Genomic DNA, 21,168 nt, shown 5'->3' with positions numbered 1-21,168 from the left:
ACTGCATTTGTAAGCTAAAACACTTACAGTCTAATAATATTCAATCAATTAACTTAATTTTTCAACAAACTGGAAGTCTCTAGCACAATATTTCGATTTATGGTGAATTTTTGAAAAAACATTTTTTACGTCCCGCACGTTACAATTCATGCATCATTTTGTGATAATATTTTCTCTGTGTTGCTTTGATCGTTTTACAATTTGTTATATACCAAAATCATCGCAATTTAGTGTACAATACAAAGAAAAAAAACGGCGCGATTTGTATAAAATTATATATGAAATTTTTTTTGCGCTGTCATATATGTCAATATTTTTGTATGATGATGTTTTTTTCATTTCTGATGGTTGCATACTAAACTTCAGGCAATGACAAAAAAAAGGAGCCAAAAATGAACTCTTAATCTTAAAAACTAAGCGTGCTGTGATTTTTTGAAAAAACTTTTTCCGCTTAGCGCTAACTCCCGAATGCTGCCGGCATACGGGAGACGTTTTTGTAAATAGAGGCTCGGCGTTTAAGGGTTAATTGGCTGCCATTAAATTCATTTCTGCCACCCGTGGTGTAAACAGTGCGTCATTTGCAGCAGCTTTTGTGGGATTTTGCATTTGTTATTTCATATTATTGGTGAAGTACAATTGTTTTGTTTTGGTTAGCGCAGACTGTAGACTAAGGATTTGGACCAATTTTCAACAAATTAGTCAGAATATGTCAGATTCTAGTGGTTGTAGTGTCCACTGTTGTAACTGCGTAGGCTGGTAAGGCTAGGTTAATCAAAGCCTGCTACAATTCGCATACGATATGCACTAAATGTAGGGGGCAAGATTGCAATATGGATAATGCTTGTGTTCAGTTTGCAGTGTGGAATGGTAAAAAATGGAAAGTTTTGAGCTCTCATTTAGAAAGGTTAGAGAGAGATCAGAAAAGGAAGGCGGCTTCTAGAGCCAAGAAACGCTCTCTTAGCTTAGAGGCTACACCTAGGCCTAGCTTAGAGGTTAGCCTTATTACTCTCCCTCCCTTTGTCTCTTATTCCTACTTTCTCTCTTGATACTGGCCCCTGTACTGAACTTCCTTCTACTCCCCTGCCTGGCTCCCTTGCTTCCGATCTTGATACCATCGCCAGTATCAAAACTAGATTTGATAAGAAGCTTAATTTAGTGGTAAGTAGTGTTGCTGAATTTGGGCTCCAATTCAAGTGATTATGCAAAAAGTGTTCATGGAAAAAGTGCAAAGTGATAGAGCAGTGCAAGTGGAGGAGGTGGTTACTCATCGCGTCGGTTCTCCTAGACCGAGGTCACTGTCCTGCTCCCCTAACCCTTGGAGAAGACATACTGAAAATCCAAGGGAGGCCGAGGGGGTTTGCCCACGGGTAGTTGTCCCCCTCAACCTCACGTGTTGTACAGTCCCAGTTGTCAGTGGACAGCCATTGGAAAAGCTTGTTCAAGGATGTGCATGGTTTGTCCTCAAGCTCGTTCAATGATGGTGGCATGGACAGGAAGCGCCTTAGGTGTTGCCTGGACTCTTCCCGTCCTTTTAAGCGCTCTTCTGCAAGCCTCGGTCAGATTCCTGATCCGATGGGGAGTCCAGTGCCTGTTAAGAAGTACAAGCGTTCTCTTTGCAGTCCCAGTCTACATGCAGTTACTCAGTGGACCCTTATGTGTCTGCTTCGGTCCGCAAGTGCACACACCTGTCCACTCTGGCCTATGAGTGCTCACACCTGTCCGCTTTGGACAGTCCGGAGAATGTCTCACCTGTCTGCTCAACTTTTGTCCAGGAGCGCCCAACAACCAGACATTCTGTACTGCTATCTGAGCAATCAGCCCCAGCGACTGCGCCCAGCACCTTGCTCACGAGCGTCCAGCATCCACTCGTGTGCCCAGCGCCCGTGCCCGAGCACCCATCATCTGCTCTGTCTTCCCAGAGACTGCAGTCTACGCCTCCTCCAGCCCGACCTTCTGTTTCATCTCCTTTGTCTGTGGACCCAGTCGATCCTGCTCTGGCTCCAATTAAACATCGGTTGGCGCAAATTATGGACCTTCTGAAGAAAGCTCCTCCTGCTCCTAAGCCTGTTCAGGATGACTACCTGTCCCCGATTTCTTCAGAAGAAGAGGTCGAACCAGAATCTGCAGCTCCTTCAGCATTTGCTGCCTTATTGACATATTTAATGGCGAACTTTTCTTCTTGTTTCGTCCCAGCTGCCCCGTCTTTGCCAGCCTCGATGTTCTTAATGAGGAACCAGACCGATGGCAGTGCATGTCTCCCCAAGATGGTTCTTCCCTCTGCTTCTAGGAAGTCAGTTAATGAAAAGGAAGATTGGCTTTCCGCCAAAAGAGACCAGGGGAAAGTGTCTTTCGCTTTTCCTCCTTCCTGACTAGGTCGCAGGAGGCATTTGTCATACATGACCAGGGAAGCTCCTTCTTTGGGAGTCTCTGCCTCCTCCCAAGGGGACTTGTCTGGTTTGGTTGACTCATCTCGTCTTTCGGCTTTCACTTCAGCCAAGGTTATGTTCTCGTCCGCAGACCTCGATCACAAAGTAAAGGACATTTTCAAAGTTTCTGAAGTCCTAAGTTTCCTTGATTGGGTAGTGGGTGCATTAACCAAGAAGATTGAGGACCATCAGGATCTGGCTGCGGACACTGCTTTGGACTGGCTCGGGTCTTGTCCTGCGTGTACGAAGCTGTGAGAGATGGCTCTCTTGAGCTTTCTGCTCTCATTACATTTGGGTTACTCAAGAAACGAGAGCTCTGGTGCTCCTTCACATCTAAGGGGGTTATCCAGTTGCAAAACTCAGCTCCGATGTTCTCATGGCTGCACAAGAATCACCTCTTTCCTCAAGATATGATGAAGGAAGTAGCCACAGATCTGCAGAAAAAGTCAACTCTTCAATCCAGGACCATCTCTCCCCCACCAGCAACATCCCTTTCATGGAGGGAGAACTAGGATGTCTTTCAGGGCCTGTCCAACAGTCCTTTTGCATTCAGGAACACTGTAAAGACTTTGCCAAGTTATTGCAGAAAATGTGAGTCAGAAGACCTCCATGTACCAGTAGGATCCAGATTCTGGAGTTTTGGGAGAAGTGGCTGATAAGAGGAGCAGAGCCTTGGATTGTCAAGGTTCTGAAGTAGGCCTACATCATTCCATTCTTGGAAAGCCCACCATTGGTCACTTCTCCCAGAGTATTGACAGCATATTCAGTAAGCTCTGAGAGACATTCGGCCCTTCTGGAGGAAGTCTCTTACCTCATACAGAAAAGAGCCATAGAGGAGGTTCAGAACACTGACACGGAGGGATTTTACAATCGTTTCTTCATGGTTCCCAGAACATCGGGGGTTAGAGACCAGTGCTCAATGTAAGCACCCTCAGTCATTTCGTCTTGAAGACAAAGTTCAAGATGGAGACAAGCCAATCGGCCCTTGCTTCCATTCACCAGGGCAACTGGATGGTAACCCTAGATATGCCAGCTGCATACTTTCATATTCCAATTCATCCAGTATCCAGAAAATATCCGACGTTTGTCTTTCAAGACAAAGTATGCCAGTTTCGGGCCCTTTGCTTTCGCCTTTCGACAGCTCGGCAGGTGTTCTCTCGAGTTCTCGCTCCTCTTTCGAAATGGCTCCACTTAGTAGGAATCAGTGTGAGTCTTTACTAAGACGACTGGCTACTATGACGAAAGACAAGTGCACGGAGGACATGCACGAGGCTATTCTTCTGACCCAGGAGCTGGACCTTCTATTAAACCTTCAGAAGTCCCAGTTAACCTCTTCACAAGAAATCCTGTCTGGGGATGATTCTGAATTCTCAGGTTTCTTTGGCTTTTCCATCCCACAAGAGGATATCCAACTGCCTTCAGGCAGTCCGAAAATTTCTAGCCCTTTTGTGTTGTTTGGCTCAGCAATGGATGAGGTATTTTGGGGATTCTGGCCTCCATAGAAACCTTTGTCAAACTAGGCAGGTTACATATGAGAGTTCTCCATTTGTACTTGAAGGCCAACTGGAACAGAAAGACACAGCTGGACCTTCACGTCTTCCCGATCACCCCGGAGATAAAATCAGACCTGCAGTGGTGGGTGTCAGAAAGGAATTCCCTTCATCTGCTGAACCCAGACCTGAACTTTTATTCCGACACCTCGGAAATAGGATGGGGAGCCTTACCAGAGAATCAAGAAGTCTCCAGGACATGGACCCCAGTTCTGAACTGAAGGTAGTTCGGCTAGGCCTTCAGAGTTTTGCCTCCCTAGTGTGCAACGAGACTGTAGTGGTTCACGTGGACAACACCACGGCCTTAGCCTATATTCGAAAGCAAGGCCAGACCCATTCCTTCTCTCATTGTCAAGCAGCGAGAGGCTTACTGCTGTGGGCATACAGAAATCGAGTGACTCTGGTCACTCAGGTCACCCAGGGGAGACTAAATGTGATGGCAGACTAGCTGAGCCATCAAAAGCAGGTCCTTCCCACCGAGTGGACCCTGGACCCGTTAGTTTGTCGAGACTTGTGGAAGTTATGAGGCAAACATGATAGACTTGTTTGCCACCTCCAGAAACCATCGTCTTCCTCTGTATTGCTCGCCAACCCCAGATCCCCTTGCATGGGTCACAGATGCCATGCTACAAGATTGGTCGAATTTAGACCTGTTAGCCTTCCCTCCCTTCTGCATGATCAGGGAGGTTTTGAACAAGTTCCAGGTGCACAGCAATGTGACCATGACCCTCATAGCTCTTTTTTTGGCCTCTTTAGAGGTGATTTCCGGACCTTCTTCGCCTGCTGGTAGACTTCCCAAGGCTGCTTCCACAAAAACTATCTCTACTTAGAAAACTCCACTTCAGAAGACACCATCAAGGATTGTCCACTCTTGCTGTGACAGGATTCAGATTGTCCGTATGCTGGTCAGAGTGAAGGGGTTTTCAAGAGGAGCAGCAGAAGCTATTGCTCAGTGCTGAAGATCTTACAGCCTCGTCTATCAGGCTAAGGTGGTCAGTCTTTTGATAGTTGTGCCTCAATTGCAATATCTCATCTTCTGAGACCACTGTAACTCAGATTGAGGACTTTCTCCTTTTTCTGGGGAATAGGAGGAACTTTTCATTGAGCATTAAAGGCTGTAGGGCTATGCTTAGTCTTTAAACATAGAAGACTGGCTCTCTCTTCGAACCCTGATATCAAAGACCTGTTAAAGTTTTTTGATAAGGAGAAATGTAAAAAGAACAATAATTTGGTCTCCTGGAACCTGGATGTGGTCCTTAAATGGCTGACGGGCCCATCTTTTGAGCCCCTTAAGTCTGCTTCTCTTAGGAACCTGACTTGCAAGGCTCTCTTCCTCTTTGCATTAGCCACAGCTAAACGCATCAGTGAACTCCAAGCCATTGACAAGAAAGTGGGTTTCTCTCAAGGGAATGCAGTTTTTGCTTTCACTCTAGGTTTCCTGGCAAAGAATGAGGACCCATCCAATCCCTGGCCTCGTTCTTTTACGGTTAAGAACCTAATCTATATTCTAGGTCAAGAGGAAGAAGTGAGAGTCCTATGTCCAGTCAGAGCACTGAGACACTACCTGCATGGGACAGAAAAGATCAGGGGTACACCTGGTAACCTTTGGTGTTCGGTAAGGAACCTGTCTTGTCCTCTCTCAAAGAACACCTTGTCATTCTTTCTGAGAGATTTAATTAAGGAAGCACACGCCCAGATCCAGGAGGATTTGTTACCTAACCTTAAAGTAAGTGCGCATGACATCAGAGTGGTGTCTACTTCATTGGCATTCAGACATAACATGTCCTTGTCTTTTATTGTCCAATCCACATACTGGAAGTGCTGTTCAGTTTTTGCCTCTCTTTATTTGAAAGACATGGAAACTGTTTTTAATGATTGCAATACCCTGGGCCCATTATCAGTGGTTGGCATGGTATTAAGTGAAGGATCATAAAGAAGCTCTCTTTTTCTCCTACTATCTTTTCCTCTTGGTGTAGGTTTTTCGAGTTTTGGGGAGCATGGGGGTACAGGGTACCTGGAGTTTCCACCAGTCTTAGTGGATAGGTTGTGGTTTTTATCAAGTGTTTTCAGAGTAGGTAACAGTGTTGTATGGTTTTTAATCTTGGTATTGCATCCAAGATTACTTATGTATGGTTTGCTAGCTATTGGTCCTATCCTTCACGGCAAAGCTCCCCACTAAAATAGAGGCGCTCCACAGCTCAACAGCCACGCCGCTACAGGTTAAGATAAACACCAACCTGAGGCAGTATTCACCTGCAGTAGCTCTCTTACCAGGTAAGGAAACAACAAACATTGCATTCAATGCTGGTAGCTTATTCTGTTTCAGTGTTACTATACTGTCTTATGTTTTGGAGTAGATTATGTCCATGGGTCCCACCTCCATTCAGTGAGGGATTCAGCTATGTAATTACTTGGTAAGTTACTTATATGAAAATGATATTTTCATAATAAAATTAAGTTTTATATATACTTACCACGTAAATACTAGAATAGAGCCCGCCCTCCTCCCCTCTCATGGACATGAGGGCATAAACGAACCGTCAATGGCTGCCAAGTTGTTCTGGTGTTTGCCATAGTGGGCAGGGTCTGTCATCTACACTAAACAATTGAAGTGCTACTGTGATTTTTTAAATAAAAGCCGCCGCGCGAGTTAGAAACTGCAGCTATGTAATTACTTGGCAAGTATATATGAAACTTAATTTTATTATGAAAATATAATTTTCGGACTTAATTTCTCATTTATATCATTATCCCCAATCCCTTGCCTCTAGCTTCAAAACTTTTGTGTTTTGTTGTATGATGTTGGAAGTGTTATATTTTATAAGACACAACTGAAATTGATTGATTACACATTTTCTAATTGTTTGTTTTGTATTCTTTCAGATACAAACTCTCTCGTGTACCAGTGAGGGTGGAATGCTTCAGTGTGGATAAGAATAATGATACTCATTGCCTTGGTTATATCATTTTAACCCTTTCATCAGTGGTGCAAGGAATAGAGGTAATGTACATTTATAAATATTTATTTGCATTGGTTTTAGGTTTACATTATTTCATTTCACAGAATGTAAAATAACTTATAGTTAAAAATATTTTGTGAGGTTGTCCAGTTTACGACCAACAGCAGATATTAATTATTGAAAACAGTTCCTTGCAAGGAATGTTGTTAGAAGAATCAACATTTTCAGTTTATCCAAATGTTAAAATTTTCAGTTGTGCACTATTATATAAGATCTAAATCTTTGCAAAAACAAATTCCTTGGTCTAACTCCTTGCAAATTAAGAATGTTAACTCAGTAGTCTCATTAAACTATTCCTTAATGAAAATAACTGATAGAAAAAGTTTATAAACATTCATGTTCCATTTCATCTAATGACTTGGGACTAGCAAAGAATGTTAAGATCTAGGGAAGAGGGTGGTTGCTTTATGGAATTAATGTCTTCTTGGCGATTATCATCGGTACTCTGGTTGTAATAGTTATGAGCTTGGAATGGTCTTCATGATCAGCCAGCTTAAGAAAAATAATTATGTATTTGTAAATTCAAATATTTTTCTAACCCACCTTTCCTTAGAATAGGAAATTAGTTAGGGTACAGTATTTTACTATAGAAATGACATGAAATGCACATTTGTTCTCACACAAATATAGACCTTCAGTCTTTACATAGGATTTAGCTTGCGGAAGTGAGCTGGAAGGACAGTTTAACCTTCAGAAGTGACAGGTACTACTAAAATAGGGCCCCATGTGAAATGCCTTTTTTGTGATGAGGAAGTAGCTAAAAATGGCACGCATATGGAAAAACACATTACTAAGTGTAAGAAATGTGATGATAATATAAAGTATAAGTATCTTACGGTGATGAAATTAGATCCCAAAAGCAGTGCAGAGACATTTGCAGCACAAGAGTTCCAAGAGAATTTAGATGAGCCTGAAGAGACAGAAACCTCTACTTCACCTCCAAAGAAAGTAAAAAAGTCTGGATCAGTTACACAGTACTTCAAAACAACATCTCAAGATAAAAGAAGCCAAAGTCCATTAGCTTCTTCCAAATTGGAAAAGAAAAAGTCACAAATGGCCAAAACAATGTTTACTCCACAGACAGTTAAAATAATGCAGTACATGGACCATATGTCTGAGCCTCAAAACATGAGTATTTTCTTCAAATTCAATTATTTAAACAGTCATCCTTTCACTTCATCATTGTTGGTCAAAATTTGCAGTGTTTATTGAATAAGCTCATCTGTTCATATAGAACATTGGAAATATTAGTGTGGAACACTTTGATTCATGTATAGTAATTTTTTCTCTCTTGTTTTTACATTAAAGAAAAAAGCTCGGACACTGCTAGCAAAAGCCATATTTTCGTCATGTTCTCCACTGAGACTAGTAGAAAATAAGCACTGGCAAAACTTTTTTGCTGTTTTGCAGCCATCATTTAAAATACCAAGTAGGGATCAGTTGTCAAACACACTGTTAGAGAATATCTATCAAGATTGTCTCTCCAATGCCAAAGAAGCAGTGGCATCATCCCAGAGTGTAGTTTGGATCCAGCTTTGGCTCCTCTTCAATGCAAGTTGGATAGCATTCTGTAGCTTCTTCATGTACCATCCACTGCTTAGGCACCTCCATCGGATGCTCCCTTGTCTCCTGTTTCGTCGGAAGAAGAGGATTTCGATCAAGTCTCCAACAACTCCTTACGTGCTCCTTCTGAAGTTTTTACTTCAGAATTTCTCGGAGTTCTTCTCTCCAGTGACTCCTTCGTCCCTGGCTTCATCTTTTATGATGATTAGTCAGCTTTTGGACACTGCCGGACTCCCCAAGTTGGTTCTCTTGTCCTCATCCAAGAAGGCCCTTAATGAAGTGGAGAACTGGCTTTCCAAGAAGAGGGAGCAGGGAAAGGCTTGTTTTAGTGTCCCTCCTTCTCATCTTTGTAGGTCTCACTACTTATCTTATGCTACTGGAGAAGCTTCTTCCCTGAGAGTGGCTACCTCCTCCCATGGGGGACTTATCTGGTCTCATTGACGCAGGCCGTAGATCCGCACTTACATCAGCGAAGGTATTTTTTTTGGCACAAGATGGACCACCTCCTGAAAAGTCTTTTTAAGACTTTTGAAGTTTTAAGTTTATGGACTGGTGTTTAGGTGCTCTTGCCAAGAAAGTTCAAGAGCCATTGCTTCCGACTGTTTAGGTGCTCTTGCCAAGAAAGTTCAAGAGCCATTGCTTCCGACTGATTACGCTTCAGAACTTCTGGGTTTTCTCTCCTGCCCTGACAAAGCGGTCAGAGACAATTTGCAGGAGATTGTTTCTCTATACGCAGTGGGCATACTCAAGAAGAGGGAACTTTGGGTTTCCTTTACATCTGAAGGTGTGACACCATCCCAAAAATCAGCGTTTTTTTTCTCTGCTGGACAAACGTCATCTTTTCCCACAGACAGCCATTAGTGAGATTGTTTCCAGCCTCCATAAGAAGCCTACCCAGGATTTTCTGACACAGTCGACGAAGCAACAGAGGGACTGGACCGCAGTCAAGGCCCTTTTGGGGTGGGGGTCGGGGGAACAGAGCTCTCAATCTAGGTCCAGAAGATCGGTTAGATTCACACCCCAAACCGTCAAGAAGTCATCGACTAAACCTTCAGCCCACAAGTGAGACCCCAGTCTTCCGTGCCCCCGTGGGTGCGAGGCTCCTTCTCTTCTGGGAGAGATGGAGTTTGAGAGGGTCAGACCAGTGGTTAGTCAAAATAGTCAAGGAGGGTTATTCTATCCCCTTCAGGGAGAGGCCTCCTTTGACCAACACTCCTGTCACTTTGACGGCTTACTCTGAAGGATCGGAGAGGTATTCGGCCCTCTCAGAGGAGGTTTCCTCTCTCATCAGCAAGAAGGCCATAGAACTAGTGAGGACCTCTTGAGTTGAAGGGGTTTTCCAATCGACTCTTCGTAGTGCCCAAGTCTTCAGGGGGTGGAGATCGGTGCTTGATGCAAGTGTCTTGAATGCCTTCATAGAGACAACAAAATTCAGTATGGAGACAACACTGTCGGTTCTTGCTTCCGTCTGTCAGGGGGATTCGATGATCTCCCTAGACATGCAGGATGCTTGTTTTCATATCCCTATTCATGACAATTCAAGAAAATACCTCAGGTTTGTCTTCAGGGGCCAAGTTTATCGGTTCAGAGCACTTTGTTTCGGCCTCTTGACTGCCCCACAGGTTTTTATGAGTGTACTCGCTTCCCTGGCAGGTTGGCTTCATCTAGCAGGGGTAAAGATCTTGCTTTATTTAGACGACTAGCTACTTCTCTCTCCCACGAAGGAGCGATGCATGGAGGACTTGCAGAAAATGATTTGCATGACTCAAGATTTAGGACTTTTATTGAATCCAGAAATCTCAACTACCTCCCACTCAGAGAATTCTCTATTTGGGGATTTTGATGGACTCTCTGAGTTTTCGGGCTTCGCTGTCTCCCAGAAGACTGAAGGACTGTTTAAGGAAGGTCGACCTGTTTCTCGCCCATCACTCATGCACAGTAACTCTGTGGATGAGTATTTTAGGCACACTGGCCTCATTGGAGCAGTTTGTAAGACTGGGCATATGAGGCTGCTACAATTTTACCTGAGACCCTGCTGGGATCAGAAGGTACATCAACATCTTCACTTCTTTCCTGTCACAGCAGAGATAAAGGAAGACCTGCATTGGTGGAAGTCCAAAAATAGATTGACGGAGGGGAAATCTCTTCTCCCAGTGAGCCCAACCTAGACTTCTTTTCCTACGCGTTGGATCTGGGTTGTGGAGCTCCTCGGGAACTGAGAAATATCAGGAAGGTTGTCCCCAAAGGAGAAACAGCTTCACATCAACCTACGAGATTTGAAAGCACTTCACCTGGGTCTCAGTCATTTTTTTTAAAGAAGTCTGCAGCAAGGTGATCACAGTACATGCAGACAATACCACAGCCTTGGCTTGCATAAAACTCATTCTTCCGGTGCAAGATAGCAAGAGATCTGTTGTGCTGGGCAGACCAGAACCAAATCCAATTAGTCACAAGATTTATCCAAGGCAAATGCAATGTCCTAGCGGACGAACCGAGCCGCCGGAATCAAGTCCTTCCGACGGAATGGACGCTAGACAGTCAGGTTTGCTCCAACCGTTGGAGAGTATGGGGACAACCGACCCTAGACTTATTTGCAACTTCTCTGAATCACCGTCTACCTCTGTTCTGCTCCCCTGTTCCAGACCTCTTGCATGGGCAACAGAGCCAATGATCCAAGATAGGTCAGATCTGGACCTTTATGCTTTTCCGCCTTTTGGAATGATAAGGAAAGTTCTCAATGTAAAGATGACTCTGGTGGCCCCCTCTTGGCCACAGAAGGAATGGTTTCCAGATCATCTGGGTCTCTTCATAGACTTTCCAAGGCTCCTCCCTGCTATTCCAGGTCTTCTCAGACAACCACATTGCAGGATATTCCACCAAGACCTATCCACTCTCGCCCTGACAGGCTTTCAGTTGTCAGTAGACATGTCCAAGTGAAAGGATTTTCGTGTTCGGCAGCAGAGGCCATTCCCAAATGTAGACGTGCCTCATCCAACAAGCTGTACCAGGCAAGTGGAAGATTTTAAGCTCTGTTTTCCATCACAGAGGCCTCAACATTTCTTTGAATCAGGATATTTCAGAACTGATTAAGCCATTCAACACCGCCAGATCTAGAAAGGAGGAGAATTTCCCTTGGAACCTAGATGTGGTGCTCAAGTGGTTATCAGGTGAGCGCTTTGAACCTATGCGTTCTTCCTCTCTGAGGGATTTAACCAAGAAGACTATAATCCTTGTAGCGCTGGCCACTGCGAAGAGAGTGAGATTCAAGCGATTGACAGAAGGATCGGTTTTTTTGAACAGAGACGCAGTCTGTTCCTTCTTATTAAGTTTTTTTGCAAAGAATGAGAACCCTTCACACCCTTGGCCTCGTTCTTTCACCATTAAGAGGCTATCTGATATTTTAGGCGCAGAAGAGGAGGAAAGAGTTCTTTGCCTGGTTAAGTATACCTTAGTTTTACCAGACCACTGAGCTGATTAACCCTGAAATGCCGAGCCTCTGTTTACAAAAGTGTCTGCCATATGCCAGCAGGTTTGAGAGTTAGCGCCGAAGCGGAAAGAAAGTTTTTTTTTTTAAATCACAGCACGCTTAGTTTTTAAGATTAAGAGTTCATTTTTGGCTCCTTTTTTTCTCATTGCCTGAAGTTTAGTATGTAACCATCAGAAATGAAAAAAATATCATTATCATATATAAATATTGGAATATATGACAGCGCGAAAAAATTTCATATATAATTGTATACAAATCGCACTGTGAGCAAAACGGTTAAAGCTAATGAATTATTTTATTTATTTTTTTTTTGTATTGTACACTAGATTGCGATGATTTTGATATATAACAAATTGTAAAATGATCAAAGCAACACAGAAAATATCACAAAATGATGCATGAATTCGTAATGCGCGGAGGTAAAAAAAAGTAAAAAAAAAAAAATTCACCATAAATCAAAACATTGTGCTAGAGACTTCCCGTTTGTTGCAAAATGAAAGTAAATGATTGAATATTACTAGAATGTAAGAGTTTTAGCTTACAATTGCAGTTTTCTACCATTTCAGTCGAGTTAAAGTTGACCAAAGGTCGAATTTTTTTATTTATCGTGATTTATTTGGAAATATTTCAAAACTGATAAAAGCTATAACCATGAATTATTTTTTGTTGTATTCTACATGAAATTGCACACATTTTCATGTATAAAACTTTATGTAACGGCTAATAGAAAACTGCAAAAATTATGACAAACTGACTAAAGAAATTCCGAGATTTTCAGCAGAGTTAGCGTGCGCGGACGTAAGGAAAAAAAAAAAAAAAATTCACCGTAAATCAAAGTATTGTGCTAGAGACTTCTTGTTTGTTGGTTGCAAAATGAAGGTAAATGATTGAATATTACTAGAATGTAAGAGTTTTAGCTTACAATTACATTTTTTTACCATTTCAGTCGAGTCAAAGTTGACCGAAGGTCGAAATTTTGGCACTTATCGTGATTTATATGAAAATATTTCAAAACTATAAAAGATACAACCATGAGTTGTTATTTTTTGTTGTATTCTACATGAAATTGCGCACATTTTCATTTATAAAACTTTATGTGACAGCTAATAGAAAATGGTGCAAAAATTACGACAAAGTGACGAAAGAATTTCTGAGATTGTAAGTGCCTGACGCCGTCTCTTCCAAACACGTGTGTGTTCGTGTGTTCGTCATCCATCGGAGTGGCGAGACGTTTGGCGTCTTCACAAACAGAAACATACACACAGTTTAATACAGAAGATTCGTTGGAACATTATGAGTACATGATTAGAATGCTTGCATGGCAATGCAAGTAGTGGTGATTGTACATACATCAAGACGACAGTGGTTAGGGAGAAACAGACGGAAATATTGTATGGTTGTCTTGTCCACTCCGATGGACGACGAACACACGAACACACACGTATTTGGAAGAGATGGCGTCAGGCTCTTACAAGATTTTCAGCAGAGTTAGTGCGGACGTAAGGAAAAAGTCTTTTAAAAACTTCACCATAAATCGAAATATTGTGCTAGAGACTTCTCGTTTGTTGCAAAATGAAGGTAAATTATTGAATATTACTAGAATGTAAGAGTTTTAGCTTACAATTACATTTTTCGACCATTTTGGTTGAGTCAAAATTGACCGAAGGTTGAAATTTTGGCACTTATTGTGATTTATATGAAAATATGTCAAAACTGATGAAAGATACAACCATGAGTTATTTTTTGTTGTATTCTACATGAAATTGCACACATTTTCATATATAAAACTTTATGTAACGGCTAATAGAAAACGGTGCAAAAATTACGACAAAGTGACTAAAGAATTTCTGAGATTTTCAGCAGAGTTAGCTGATGCTTTCTTTTGAGATAAGAAAGAAATTCGTGCATGCGCAGCTGTGTCATGCTTGTAAACAAAACAACAGTGTGATCCGTGAACTCCCAGCATCTCTCAAGGCGTGATTTTAAATTTTTCGCAAACGAGGCATATAAGTATTTTTCCATGAATATTTAAAAAAACTTTCTGTAGTCGACGTATTTTACGTCCACTCAGCACCTGACAGACAACTTTTGTCGACGTAAAATACGTCCAGTCGGCGTTGAAGGGTTAACAGCTCTCCTAGGGCTGGCCCGAAGGATTTGACTTATTTTACATGGCTAAGAACCAATTGGTTACTTAGCAACGGGACCTACAGCTTATTGTGGAATCCGAACCACATGAGAGCCCTTGGGTACTACCTGCACCAAACCAAGAAAATTAGAGGGCAGTTTTCTGATTTGTGGTGCTGTCAAAAATCCCCTAGACCTGTATCTAATAATGCCATTTCCTTCTTTTTGAGAGATTTTATTATTGAATCTCACTCCCAAGTGGAGGAAAATAACTTGAAAGCCTTAAAAGTTAAAGCTCATGATGTAAGGGCAGTCGCTACAAGAGTAGCTTTCAAGCACAATCTTTCCTTATTATCCTCCAATCTTCAGGCAGCATACTGGAGAAGCAAGACGGTGTTTGCAATGCACAATCCGCGGAACGTGGAAACTGTTTACAAAAACTGCAGTTCCCTAGGACCGATGGCTGGCGTAGTGATGGGTGATGAAGTGTAGGAAGTATCCCTCCCTGTGTATTTAGCTCTTCGCCTTGTTCGTGGTGTCGAGTTCTGGGAAAGCCTGGAGGGTACAAGAGTGGAGTGCCCACCAGTTTTTTAGTGTTGGGTAGTGGCCATGTTAATTTTTATGTACACGATTCCCCACCACCTTAAAATGGAATCAGCGAAGTAATTACGGGGTAATTTAATTATATAAAAATGACATTTTTATGATAAAATAAAGTTTTATATACCTACCCAGTTTTTACGGATGGAGCCTGCCCTCCTCCCCGCGCATGGACTTTTTTCCATAAACAAATTGATCAATTAGCTTAGTTGTTCCTCTATCTTAGCCTGAAAGTGGGCGGGGTCTTGTGACCTTCACAAAACAAAAGAATTGCTACCGCGAATTTCAGAATTTAAGTTGCCGTTTGAGTAGAAACGCTTAGCTAAGTAATTACTAGATAAGTATATATAAAACTATTTTATCATAAAAATGTCATTTCTCTATTTTACCTGTCTCTCTCTTTAGACAAAAAGACAGGTAGCGAGCCATCACATGCTGGACGGATGAATTTGTGGGCGACTACATGACGAGGCCATCCTGTCCTTCATCTTGCATAGATGGTTTGGATGCATGTCCCCCCTCTTTTTAGACAAGGGGAGAGAGGGATAGACAATAAAAGAAACCCATTGGTCTTATTAGCAAGTTTTGTTGTCTCCAACACTCTTGGGTTTTACCAAGCCTTTTTTCAAAGCAGTGACGCAACTCATTACTTTAAGCCCAGAAGTCTAGCAGTTGCAACATTCCACATGTCCAACAAGCTAGAGGTGCAGGATTACTTCCATAGCTCTTCTAGACCAGGAAGGTATTCCCGGGAGGATAGAACTAAACTAGTCGGTTCAGAGATTTACTCAGGCTCCACCCTCCAGTGCGTAATTCTCCTGTGTAATGACTGAAAGTCTGTATTAGTGAAGGAACAAGTAACAAATTTCAAAGTAATTTGTATTTTTCCTAACGTATAAATCTGAATGTCTTTACATTTATGCCCACCTCAGCCATCCCTCATTCTGAAACCTGGGCTGAAAGGCAAAGTGGGATGCAGGTTGACGAATGGGCAGGGCTTCCCACCCAACCTTCTGTAGTTAATGACCTTGTCTGAAAGTTAAACGACCGTTTCAACTTGCGTCCGCAAGCTAAATCCTATGTAAAGACCTTCAGGTTTGTATGTTAGGAAAAATACAAATTACTTTTAAAATTTGCCATTTTTTGTATTTATATTGTAAGTAGAATATTTGATTTTCACTTGAGAATTGAATATCTTTCTCTTTTCAGACTGATCCTAAGTGGCATAAATTGCTGGGAGGAAACTTGCAACAAAGTAAAATTCCTCCACAGATTTTGCTTTCCTTAAATTTGCACCCAGTGAATCCAGATGATACGGTAAGGGCTCTCTAGAAGTACAGTAATGGTGTACCTGTAATTATTTGTTTACCCGTAGACTAGCTATCTCTTCCCATTCCATGGAGGCTTCAACTAATTTTTTTTAACTGCCCTCTCAAGTCTTGCTTCACAGTCCCCTGGTTAACAGGAAGTTCTACCTCATTATGTTTCTCCACTTCCCTCTCTTCCTCATTCCCTCTTCTTTCATACTTCAATCCTTTGTTGAAAAAATGGGAGTTGATATTTTTTCTGAAAAGAAATCAAATGTAAGAAAGTTGTGAAATGCTCATCTTAACTGGAAAAATAGGTTTTGTTCATATTAAAAGCCAGAGTCAAAATACTCATATTTTTAAAGATTTCTTGACACCAAGGAGTACTGTCAGGCCAACTGTAATGCAGCTGTCTAGTATAAGTTAGCCATTTTACCAATAACAGGATTTTGAAGTGAAATGTATGGGTCTGTTGCAAATTCAGCATTGATAAATTTAGGTGCCCATATCCATACAAGTTGGAAGTGGTGAACCTCCTCGCTGTCCCTGTTGTGACTTAAAAACTATGTAAGGTGCAGTAAAGATTCAGGCAAATGACTCACCAACTAAAGAGCTTTTCTGTTTAAAAATAACAGTTGTGAATTAATATACGTAAACATAACGCTGCCTCCATTACTTGAATTTCCTCCTCTTTGTGTGATATGTATACTACCTGTTGACACATGTTCTGTTAAACAGTATTCTACATAACATTATAACATTATAAATCATAAGAAACAAACAGAAGAATATAGCAGATGTAAAAGCCCACATTATACAGTGAATGCACATGGATCCAAATCTTCCTTTGGTGTAGGGTTTGCTGTAATATCTACCAATGAAACAAACCACTTTTTCTGTACCCAATAGAACATTTGTTTTCTTAGTAGAATCGTTTGCAACATGGTCAGCAGTTAGGTTTAGGAAGAATATGCCATGACAGAAATTTTTCATAGTTATTGGCTAGCTTTTCAAATAATTGCCCAAAAATTCCCCCTATTCAGTAAATTAAGTTTTCATTCTACAAATTGTATGAAACTGGTGTAAACGAAATATGTTGGGTCCCTGCACATTTAGGCATTAAAGGAAATGAAGGTTCTGATAAAGCAGTCAAAGCTGCAATCTCTATGACTAGATCAAATATACCTGTTCTTGTCAGTAATTTATCTCTAAAACCCATCATCTTCAGTAAACAGATTAAACCAAACATTGGTTTTTGATGTTCTTTGTTCCAAAAAGAATGCCACATTATTATTATGTATTATCTGTTTGAATTGCTCATACTTTGACTCAAGGGTGTTTTGTGAATAACCTTCACAACCCAGTCCTTGGATGCTAAAAACAGACAAACTTGCAGTCAAACATATCTTTAGTGACTGTCCAACTTTCCCCAACAAAGTACAGTATAAGAAAGAAGCAAATTCTTAAAGAAATTTTGTCAGTCTTTAGCATTATGAGTTTATTCAACTAAATATATTAAATAACAGGTTTTGACATAAGAAAAATGTATTTTTATATAGTAACTTACCCAGTAATTACTTAACTAACAATTTCTTGCCTCGTTAGCTTAAAAATTAAAAAAATTCACGGGTAGTGCTTCACAGATTAGTGCAGTTGACTGGTCCCACCCAATAATGGGAATACCAAGAACTACTAGCAGACAACTTCATTCTCTTTCTGCCAGCGTTCGGGTGAGACCGATTTTGATGGCAGTTGTGTTCTTAAATTCACTGGTCAGAGACTGGATTTAGGTGAAGGATGGTCACCAATTTCGGGTAGCCTTCAAGCTTTCAGCTTGCAGGACAGTATTTGATTTTTTAGCATTCATGGGCCTGATTCAAGTTTTTCACATTTCACTGCAGTAGCGAATTCACAATCAAATTGTTTATTATCGGTAGCATAGTTTACCGTACTACCACCCTTACAGGTTAATGTAATAATGTAAACTTTGCATTTGTTGCCGAACTAATTCTTATGTTCTTAATAATGTAAGTGGAGGAGGTGTCTACTCATCCCTTGATTCTCCTAGACGAAGGTCCCTGACAAAGTTTACACACAGGTAGTGCCCCCTCGGTCGAGCCTGTTGCCAGTCCCAGGTATCGACAGGCAGACACTGGAAAGGCGTCTTACAGAATGTGTAGTGGAGGATGTGGCTGTCCGGCCCCGTTGGCTCTCCTAAACCCAGTCCCTGTTAGATTTCCCTAAACCTGGGGGGAGGCATACAGTCGGTCTGTGGGAGTCCGAAGGGGTTTTGTCCCCAGATAGCTGCCCCTCAGTCGAGCCTGCTGTCTGCAGGTGTCAACGGACAGCCATGGGAAAGGCGTCCATAGAGATGTGGTTATTTTCTAATGATACTCCAGTGTAGACAAAGCGCTAGTGAATCTCAGCCGTTGAAGAGGCTTTTTTTGGATGAGATTCGCTCTTATCCGCTCTCCTGTAAATGTCTCTGGGAGCGGGAGTGTAGTCCACTCCTTTTTATATCTTCTGGGACAGTCCTGAACTTTTGTCTCCTGAACTTCTGCTTGTGGAACGCCAGTATTGGAGCCAAGAGGACCATCAGTGTCCAAGAATTCTTTTTGTCCGATCCCATAGTGCCCATTAGTGCCTGAGCTCCATAGCGCCCTATGGCGCCAGAACTCAACTTCATATAGAGCTCCCAACACCAGCTCTCGTGCGTCTGGCGCCAGCCTATTAGTGGCTGACACCAATCTCTCTTTAGCTTGGCGCCTGTCTCTTCTTAGAACATGCCTTTATTCTTTTTTGAGTGCAATTTCCAATTGAAAGCCTGGCTCACGTCTTCAATTGGCCAACACAAGTCTCTGATCATCGGGTGCCCTCTCTACAGTATCGGACTCCCTGCTGTGAGTACCATACAATGCTCTCAGGCTGTTTTGTCTCTCTTAACCTGTTCCTCCTTCGCCTAGAGTTACAGACGACTCAAACTGCTCCCTTTTGTGACGTCAATTAGTGTCTCAAAGCACTGGCCTTTGCAGACAGGGACTTTGGTGTACGAAATTTGAGCTTGTTGATGAAAGCTGTCGCCTCCACAGGGAGTTTGGAGCCTGACTTTGGTTTTTAAGGGAGCAAGACAAATGCTCGGTCCTCTTGTCCTTTGGGGATAGTCTTTCTTGGGCTTCAGGCTGAAAGGAGCGCCATAAACCCTTTCACTAGCATCTCCCAATCATCTTCAGAGCTCCTGGCGCCAGCTTTCAGGTGCCTGGCACCAAAGTTCCTCTAAGCATGTCAGATATTAGTTTTAGCCGAGAACAGTGCCGGATATGTTTTCAGTCTGTACGAGGTGTTTTCAAGCCAACACTGGGCATTATCACTTAGAAAGTCGATCCCTCCCTGTTGGCCATGTGTCCGTGGCTGTCAAGTATCGACAGAGTCAGCAACTAGTCCTTAGTTATCTGTGAGTCTGCACAATGTTCTACAAGTTTGTTTGGTTTTCATAAGGAACCATACAGTCCTGTCGTCCATTCCCCTGGGCGCTTGAATGGAGTTCCTGGTTATATAGGATACTTCATTTTCGTGTCCGCATACACAGACTCTGGACGATATCTCGGACTCGTCTCATGAGACAGAGTCTGCCAGTTTGAGAGTTTGGCTTCGACAGCCATGGCACAAGCCTTCTCTCGAGTCTATGCTCTGCTTTCTTCTGTTTTCTTTTCTGGCCATGAACTTCAGCCTGTCCCGCAAGACCATCAGGGACAGTTTTTCGTAGCTGGACTCCACTGTCTCTTCCCCAAGACCTGAATTATCAGTCGGACCTAAGGTGGTAGTTGTCCAAATTTTAGCCTTAAGGAAGAGGTCCCTCGTCATGAGTGTAGTCTTAGACTATTCTCTCTCCTTGTTCTAGTTGAGGGAGCCTGCTCAGGGAACCGGGAGTTTTTCAGGACCTATCCCCGGGAGAACGGAACCTTCTCATATATGCCAGAAGAGCCTAGACTGAGGTATTCCCATATGCATCACCACAGTTCTTACGTTTTTACTCTAACACTCGCCCCCAAGCAAACAATTTTTTTTTACTGTGAATGATTGATCAAGCTTTCTCTAGTCTTAACTGAAATTTCTGGTGGAGAAACTAAACCGTCAGAAACCCACTCGAGTCCTGAGTGGACCTCTATTCCCCTGATCTATCGAGTTATGTGCTGTCTATGGGGTGGGCCGACCGTGACTGTCTGCCACTATAAGGGAACCGTATAACACGGTCAACAGACTCCATTTTACGTGATTGTTCCAACTTGGGCTTCCACACACTTCCACCATTCGATATGGTCAAGGAAGGGCTGGATTTTTTCAGATTCATCAGAACGTTACTACGTCCCTCGTAGCCCTGTTCTGAATTGCAGTTATGGTTCCAGATTTGCTGCAATGGAGTGATGGACTATCCCAGAATCCTTCCACCTTTTGTACCTCCATCAACAGTCTCACTTCAAGAGACACCATCAAGGGTGGTACGCTCTTATGTGGACAGGTTTTGGGCTGTCCGGGTGTTTATTAAAAAGGAGAGGCTCTTTTTTTTTTAGAGGTATTACAGAAGACATTTTAGAGATGGGAAAGGGGATTGAGCTAAGTCTGACTCAATAACAAGGTTTGCTCATTTACCCTGGAAATTTCTTAGCAAGAATGAGGACTGACTCACTCTCTCTCTCTCTCTCTCTCTCTCTCTCTCTCTCTCTCTCTCTCTCTCTCTCTCTCTCTCTCTCTCTCTCTCTCTCTCTCTCTCTCTCATACAAGTTTTTTCCTCACCTGGCGCCAGTTATGACCGGGCGCCAGCTCTAAGCAAAGCTCGTAGGAGCGCCTTCCAGCTCCCAAATGTTTAGAAGTTACATGGTGGCCAGATCTGCTGGCCTCGCTTACAGCCTGTTGTCAGCCATCCTCTGCGTGCCCAGAAGCGCTTACTAACTTTGAGGAAGAATAGAGAGCTTCTTGTACAGTTGAAACGTTCCAGTATTACCTGGGAGGAAGTGAAAGTTTGAGGCCATGCATATAGTGTGATGGCAAGAGCTCATGTCGTCCTCTGACTAAAACTTTTAGCTCCAATCA

At 42.3% G+C, this 21,168-nt stretch overlaps 1 protein-coding gene across 1 annotated transcript in view; it reads left to right on the top strand.

The window, feature by feature from the left end:
- The window catches only part of LOC136832299 (centrosomal protein of 120 kDa-like), a gene marked incomplete in the record, with an annotated part of 159,188 nt that overhangs the window by 13,896 nt on the left and 124,124 nt on the right, over positions 1 to 21,168 (top strand). The window contains 2 exon segments of the mRNA XM_067093208.1: positions 6,860 to 6,977; positions 15,983 to 16,090. Of these exon segments, the coding sequence (XP_066949309.1) occupies positions 6,860 to 6,977; positions 15,983 to 16,090 (226 nt within the window).

This window comes from Macrobrachium rosenbergii, chromosome 4, assembly GCF_040412425.1.
Source record: "Macrobrachium rosenbergii isolate ZJJX-2024 chromosome 4, ASM4041242v1, whole genome shotgun sequence".
Lineage (NCBI taxonomy): Eukaryota > Metazoa > Arthropoda > Malacostraca > Decapoda > Palaemonidae > Macrobrachium > Macrobrachium rosenbergii.
This window is presented reverse-complemented; position numbering and strand designations above follow the sequence as displayed.